Source organism: Malaclemys terrapin, chromosome 1 (genome assembly GCF_027887155.1).
Source record: "Malaclemys terrapin pileata isolate rMalTer1 chromosome 1, rMalTer1.hap1, whole genome shotgun sequence".
Taxonomy (NCBI): Eukaryota; Metazoa; Chordata; order Testudines; family Emydidae; genus Malaclemys; species Malaclemys terrapin.
Genome location: NC_071505.1, coordinates 353,280,756 through 353,288,481, shown reverse-complemented (window position 1 = coordinate 353,288,481; position 7,726 = coordinate 353,280,756). Strand labels below are relative to the sequence as shown.

Sequence of the window (7,726 nt, the reverse complement as noted above, 5' to 3'; positions counted from 1 at the left end):
AATGAGTTATTTATATTTAGGAGATCAAGACTTTGAGCATTATTCTTCACAAAACATACAATTATTACATCACCATTGTAAATGACAGATGCTTTGAGGTGCAGAGATGATCTGATGACTGACAAGGGGAGGGGAGGAGAGGAGAAAGTGACAGGGATGGGGACTGGAGGGGAAGAGGGAAAGCTGGGGAGGGGCCTTGGAGGAAGAGGTGGGGAAGGGTGGTGGGGCTTCAGGCATCCAATTACCAGCAATTAGAAAAGTGGCAAACCTATCAGTTGTACACAGATGGAGTCCCCAGTTTGTCATGCTGACAGAATAGAGTAGGAAAGGATTTAATCTCTTTTTGATTGTCCAGCAGCAAGTGATTCAGGGAAGAGGGCCCAGCACAATTTCACCAGCCAACTTTGCACAGAGCTTGGTGTGAGAGCCAGAGCATAAGGAGAAAATTTAGGTCCCTTTATGAGAAAAGAGCCCAAGCAGCCTGTTCCGGATCTGTTTGGTCCTTACCCCATAGATGATGGGGTTTAGCATGGGGGGCACCAGGAGGTACACGTTGGCTGTGAGAACATGGAAATTCAGGGCCACATTCTGGAAAAAACGGTACATGAGGGAGGAGAAAAGACCTGGGATGTAAAAGGCTGAGATGGCACATAGGTGGGAGATGCAAGTCCCAAAAGTCTTAAGCCTGGCATCCTTTGTGGGGAGCCTGAAGATGGCCCTGAGGATCTGTGTATATGACACTGTGATAAAAAAGACATCAAGACCAAGCACACAGAATACCACAAAAAGGCCATAGTAATTACTGATGCGGGTGTCAGCACAGGCCAGCTTCACCACAGCCATGTGCTCACAGTGCGTGTGGGAGATGATGTTTGTCCTGCAATAAGGCCAACGCCTTGCCAGGAGAATATAGGGCAGTATGAGCATCCCACCACGCAGTACCACGGTCAGGCCAATCATGGCCACGACAGGGTTTGTCAGGATGCTGGAATGTCTCAGGGGGTTGCAGATGGCCACGTAGCGATCAAAAGCCATAGCCACGAAGATCCCAGACTCCATCATGAAGAAGCAGTGAATGAAGTACATCTGGGTGAGACAGGAACTGAAATTGATCTCCCGGGAATTGAACCAGAAGATGCTCAGTGTTTTGGGCAGGATGGATGTAGGCAGGACCAGATCAGTGACAGCCAGCATGCAGAGGAAATAGTACATGGGCCCATGGAGGCTCAGCTCCCTCTTCACGATTATCAGGATGGTGAAGTTCCCCAAGATGGCTATGGTGTACATGGCACAGAAGGGGATAGAGATCCAGATGTGAGCTGCCTCCAGGCCAGGAGTGCCCAGCAGGATGAAGGTGGAGGGGTTGGTGAAATCAGTTGTGTTGGAATCTGACATGGAGTACAGGAGAAGGAATCCAACTTAAAGGCTGAACAGTATCTCCTGCATATACCGTATGTTCCCCTGACTTCCTGTACATGCCCAGTGTCTAGGGTGATGGCCACAGTTCAAATGCCTGGATGGGGAGACAATGTTAATGTGAGACACTACATGCACTACTGGAAGATGTTATCTTGGGTGAAGCAGACTGGTTGGTCTTCACATGCTCAAAAATGACATTTTCATTATTCAGAGAAATTAATAATGAACAACTGACCCTACTAATGCCAATTACATATTTGAAGGTGCTCTGTGCTTCAATTATTCCTACCCATTGTCATGTGGGAAACCTTCATAGACATCAGCAGGAAACACCAGTGTGGATACTGGTTATCCAGAACTGTTTCTTAATGCAATGAACATCCAGCTAGAGTGTCCATGCTGTAGGGAGCTTCCCATTCACCTAGTTGCTCAAAATCTGACAGTGGAAAAAAGTCTTTGCCAAGACATGTGCCAGGGAAACATCCCAACTAGAGTATACCTGAGGGATAAGACCTGGGTGTCATTGATAGAAGTTCCATGGTTGTCGGCAGTGGCCAGAACAAAGACAGTATTCATATGCCTCAGAAATGGGATGGAGCATGACCTGCTCAGGATATGCACTCAGGTTTGGTCACCCAGTGTCTATAAAGGATATAGCAGACATAAAGGGGAATTCTGAGGTTATGAGAATTGGGGAGGGCGGGGGAGGCTGCATTATGCAGACAGCCAGCAAAGTATGGGACTGTTCATTTTATAGAAGAGACAAACAAAGATCATATAATAAAGAAGAACAAAATAAAGAATGCAACTGACTACTTTCAAATGGATAAACCAAGAACAGTTTTCAACCAGTAATATGTAAAAACACTTAGTGTTTCAAAACATCAAATTCTCCAAAACTAGGATAAGTATCACCAAAATTGATTGGGAGGAAAAATTTAGTCAGAAAAAGTCGTAGCCACCGAGAATGATTGAAACCAATTGGGTCTGATGCAGATATTGGCCAGCTTAACACTGTTGGGCAATGCCACAGCAATGGATACAGGGGGCATTCAGCGTAAAACCCGTAAAAGACTGTGCTTCTTCCCTAACCCCCTACTACTCCAGGAGTCTTAACATTTGGCAAAAGGGTTGCCCAGCTACCCTAGGGAACTAAGAGGTTTGGTCCAACAAATAACTACCCATTCTGGACCACAGACCACTATATATAAAAAAAGCTGCCCACGTAGTTGCATTAGAACCAGCAGTTACATACACCAATGGGAGTGGCACAAAGGGAATCACAGGACCCTGGGCAGGATACACTAGAGGCTGCTAACATGGAGAACAGTGAAACGGGGTCCCTATACTAGAACTAGTCAGGGAAGCCAGGAGGTTCCAAAAAAAAAAAAAAAAAAAAACCAGAAGTTACTTAATGTAGCCCATCAGTTTATGCATACAAAAGTAAAAGGGACTTTAAGAAGGCTAAAGCAAGTAGCAGAATGGGAGTGTATGAAAAATGATGTTAAAACATGGCTGCGAAATTGTGTACGGTGTGCTCAGGACAGGGCTCGTCCTCCACACTGGCAACCCAGGGTGCACCAAGGAAGGCTTGGGCCATTGCACAGGGTTCACATTAATTTTATTGATTAATTGCCAAGGAATAAGGAAGGATTCCCATATTTATTGGTAATAATTAATTCCTTTTCAGGGTTGGTGGAGGAATTTCCTACTAAAGCTAATAGCATCAGGGTAGTGGCCAAAAAGTTTTTAAATAAGGGAGTATGTAAATATGGCACCCCTGAAATAATAAATTCTAACAATGGGGGAGCCTTTGTAGGAAAAATCTTTACAACAATAATACAAGCCTTGGGAATTAAACAAAAGCTCCATATACCATACTGGCCTCAAACCTCAGGCCAAGTAGAGTGCATTAATTGCACTATTAAGGAAGTGCTCCAGAATGTAGTGAATCATAGAATCATAGAATATCAGGGTTGGAAAGGCCCTCAGGAAGTCATCTAGTCCAATCCCCTGCTCAAAGTGGGACCAATTCCCAACTAAGTCATCCCAGCCAGGGCTTTGTCAAGCCTGACTTTAAAAACCTCTAAGGAAGGAGATTCCACCACCTCCCTAGGTAACCCATTCCAGTGCTTCACCACCCTCCTAGTGAAAAAGTTTTCCCTAATATCCAACCTAAACCTCCCCCACTGCAACTTGAGACCATTACTCCTTGTTCTGTCATCAGGTACCTCTGAGAACAGTCTAGATCAACCCTCCTTGGAACCCCCTTTCAAGTAGTTGAAAGCAGCTATCAAATCCCCCCTCATTCTTCCCTTCTGCAGACTAAATAATCCCAGTTCCCTCAGCCTCTCCTCATAAGTCATGTGCTCCTGACCCCTAATCATTTTTGTTGCCCTCCGCTGGACTCTTTCCAATTTTTCCACATCCTTCTTGTAGTGTGGGGCTCAAAACTGGACACAGTACTCCAGATGAGGCCTCACCAATGTCGAATAAAGGGGAACGATCACGTCCCTCGATCTGCTGGCAATGCTCCTACTTATACAGCTCAGAATACCGTTAGCCTTCTTGGCAACAAGGGCACACTGTTGACTCATATCTAGCTTCTCATCCTCTGTAACCCCTTGGTCCTTTTCTGCAGAACTGCTGCCTAGCCATTCGGTCCCTAGTCTGTAGCAGTGCATGGGATTCTTCCATCCTAAGTGCAGGACTCTTCACTTGTCCTTGTTGAACCTCATCAGGTTTCTTTTGGCCCAATCCTCTAATTTGTCTAGGTCCCTCTGTATCCTGTCCCTACCCTCCAGCGTATCTACCACGCCTCCCATATTAGTGTCATCTGCAAACTTGCTGAGAGTGCAGTCCACTCCAGATCATTAATGAAGATATTGAACAAAACCGGCCCCAGGACCAACCCCTGGGGCACTCCACTTGAAACCAGCTGCCAACTAGACATGGAAAAAGAACAGGAGCACTTGTGGCACCTTAGAGACTAACAAATTTATTAGAGCATAAGCTTTCGTGGACTATAGCCCACTTCTTCAGATGCATATAGAGTGGAGTAAATATTGAGGAGATATATATACACACATACAGAGAGCATGAACAGGTGGGAGTTGTCTTACCAACTCTGAGAGGCCAATTAAGTAAGAGAAAAAAAAACGTTTGAAGTGATAATCGAGATAGCCAAGTACAGACAGTTTGATAAGAAGTGTGAGAATACTTACAAGGGGAGATAGATTCAATGTTTGTAATGGCTCAGCCATTCCCAGGCCTTATTCAATCCTGTGTTGATTGTGTCTAGTTTGCATATCAATTCCAGCTCAGCAGTCTCTCGTTGGAGTCTGTTTTTGAAGTTTTTCTGTTGTAAGATAGCCACCCGCAGGTCTGTCACTGAATGACCAGACAGGTTAAAGTGTTCTCCCACTGGTTTTTGAGTATTATGATTCCTGATGTCCGATTTGTGTCCATTAATTCTTTTGCAGAGAGACTGTCCAGTTTGGCCAATGTACATGGCAAAGGGGTATTGCTGGCACATGATGGCATATATCACATTGGTAGATGTGCAGGTGAACGAGCCCCTGATGGTATGGCTGATGTGATTAGGTCCTATGATGATTTCACTTGAATAGATATGTGGACAGAGTTGGCATCGGGGTTTGTTACAAGGATAGGTTCCTGGGTCAGTGGTTTTGTTCAGTGATGTGTGGTTGCTGGTGAGTATTTGCTTTAGGTTGGGGGGTTGTCTGTAAGCGAGGACAGGTCTGTCTCCCAAGATCTGTGAGAGTAAAGGATCATCTTTCAGGATAGGTTGTAGATCTCTGATGATGCGCTGGAGAGGTTTTAGTTGGGGGCTGAAGGTGACAGCTAGTGGTGTTCTGTTATTTTCTTTGTTGGGCCTGTCTTGTTGGAGGTGACTTCTGGGTACTCATCTGGCTCTGTCAATCTGTTTTTTCACTTCAGCAGGTGGGTATTGTAGTTTTAAGAATGATTGATAGAGATCTTGTAGGTGCTTGTCTCTATCTGAGGGATTGGAGCAAATGCGGTTATATCTTAGAGCTTGGCTGTAGACAATGGATCGTGTGGTGTGTCCTGGATGGAAGCTGGAGGCATGTAGGTAAGTGTAGTGGTCAGTAGGTTTCCAGTATAGGGTGGTATTTATGTGACCATCGCTTAGTAGCACAGTAGTGTCCAGGAAATGGACCACTTGTGTGGATTGATCTAGGCTGAGGTTGATGGTGGGATGGAAATTATTGGAAACTAGACATGGAGCTGTTGATCACTACCCATTGAGCCCGATGATCTAGCCAGCTTTCTATCCACCTTATTGTCCATTCATCCAGCCCATACTTCTTTAACTTGCTGGCAAGAATACAAGTCAAGGATAACACATCCATTGCTTTCCCCTCATCCACAGACCCAGTTATCTCCTCATAGAAGGCAATTAGGTTAGTCAGGCATGACTTGCCCTTGGTGAATCCATGCTGACTGTTCCTGATCACTTTCCTCTCCTCTAAGTGCTTGAAAATTGATTCCTTGAGGACCTCCATGATTTTTCCAGGTACTGAGGTGAGGCTGACTGGCCTGTAGTTCCCCGGATCCTACTTCTTCCCTTTTTTAAAGATTTGCACTCCATTAGCCTTTTTCCAGTCATCCGGGACCTCTCCCGATCGCCATGAGTTTTCAAAGATAATGGCCAATGGCTCTGCAATCACATCCGCCAACTCCTTTAGCACCCTCGGATGCAGTGCATCCGGCTCCATGGACTTGTGCTCGTCCAGTTTTTCTAAATAGTCCCGAACCACTTCTTTCTCCACGGAGAGCTGGTCACCTCCTCCCCATACTGTGCTGGGAGCTGAATCACGCAGGAAAAGACTAGCATGGTGTCAACTAGCAGGGGGTAGCCGTGTTAGTCTGTATCTACAAAAACAACAAGGAGTCTGGTGGCACCTTAAAGACTAACGGATTTATTTGGGCATAAGCTTTCGTGAGTAAAAACCTCACTTCTTCGGATGCATAGAGTGAAAGTTACAGATGCAGGCATTATATACTGACACATGGAGAGCAGGGAGTTACTTCACAAGTGGAGAACCAGTGTTGACAGGGCCAATTCAATCAGGGTGGATGTAGTCCACTCCCAATAATGGATGAGGAGGTGTCAATTCCAGGAGAGGAAAAGTTGCTTCTGTAATGAGCCAGCCACTCTCAGTCCCTATTCAAGCCCAGATTAATGGTGTTGAATTTGCAAATTAATTTTAGTTCTGCTGTTTCTCTTTGAAGTCTGTTTCTGACTTTTTTTTGTTCAATGATAGTGACTTTTAAATCTGTAATAGATCGTGGATAATGCACTGGAGAGGTTTACTGGATTATGGGTAGGAATCCATGATTGCATTCATAAAACTACAATACCTACCTGGGGAAGTGAGGAAACAGATTGACAGAGCAAGACGGGTACCCAGAAATCAACTACTACAGGACAGGCCCAACAAGGACAATAACAGAACACCACGGGCCATCACATACAGCCCCCAGCTAAAACCTCTCCAGCGCATTATCCACGATCTACAACCTATCCTGGAAAATGATCCCTCACTCTCACAGACCTTGGGAGGCAGGCCAGTCCTCGCTTACAAACAACCCCCCAACCTGAAGCAAATACTCACCAGCAACTACACACCACACCACAGAAACACCAACCCAGGAACCTATCCCTGTAGCAAACCTCGTTGCCTACTCTGTCCCCACATCTACTCTGGCAACACCATCAGAGGACCCAACCACATCAGCCACACCATCAGGGGCTCATTCACCTGCACATCCACTAATGTCATATATGCCATCATGTGCCAGCAATGCCCCTCTGCCATGTACATTGGCCAAACCGGACAGTCCCTCCGCAAAAGAATAAATGGACACAAATCGGACATCAGGAATGGTAACATACATAAGCCAGTAAGTGAACACTTCAATCTCCCTGGTCATTCTATTACAGATTTAAAAGTCACTATCATTGAACAAAAAAACGTCAGAAACAGACTTCAAAGAGAAACAGCAGAACTAAAATTCATTTGCAAATTCAACACCATTAATCTGGGCTTGAATAGGGACTGGGAGTGGCTGGCTCACTACAGAAGCAGCTTTTCCTCTCCTGGAATTGACATCTCCTCATCTATTATTGGGAGTGGACTACATCCACCCTGATTGAATTGGCCCTGTCAACACTGGTTCTCCACTTGTGAAGTAACTCCCTGCTCTCCATGGGTCAGTATATAATGCCTGCATCTGTAACTTTCACTCTATGCATCCGAAG

General features: G+C 45.3%; 1 protein-coding gene across 1 annotated transcript; it reads right to left on the bottom strand.

Moving 5' to 3' along the window:
* Positions 1-447: 447 nt before the first annotated feature.
* Positions 448-1,395, bottom strand: LOC128833709 (olfactory receptor 52K2-like). Its single transcript, XM_054021781.1, has one exon. It carries the CDS (start codon positions 1,393-1,395, stop codon positions 448-450), a length of 948 nt encoding a protein of 315 aa, XP_053877756.1.
* Between the last annotated feature and the right edge of the window lie 6,331 nt (positions 1,396-7,726).

Coding starts and splice junctions, on each gene's coding strand:
- LOC128833709 (XM_054021781.1), bottom strand. CDS start 1,395: ATGTCAGATTCCAACACAACTGATTTCACCAACCCCTCCACCTTCATC.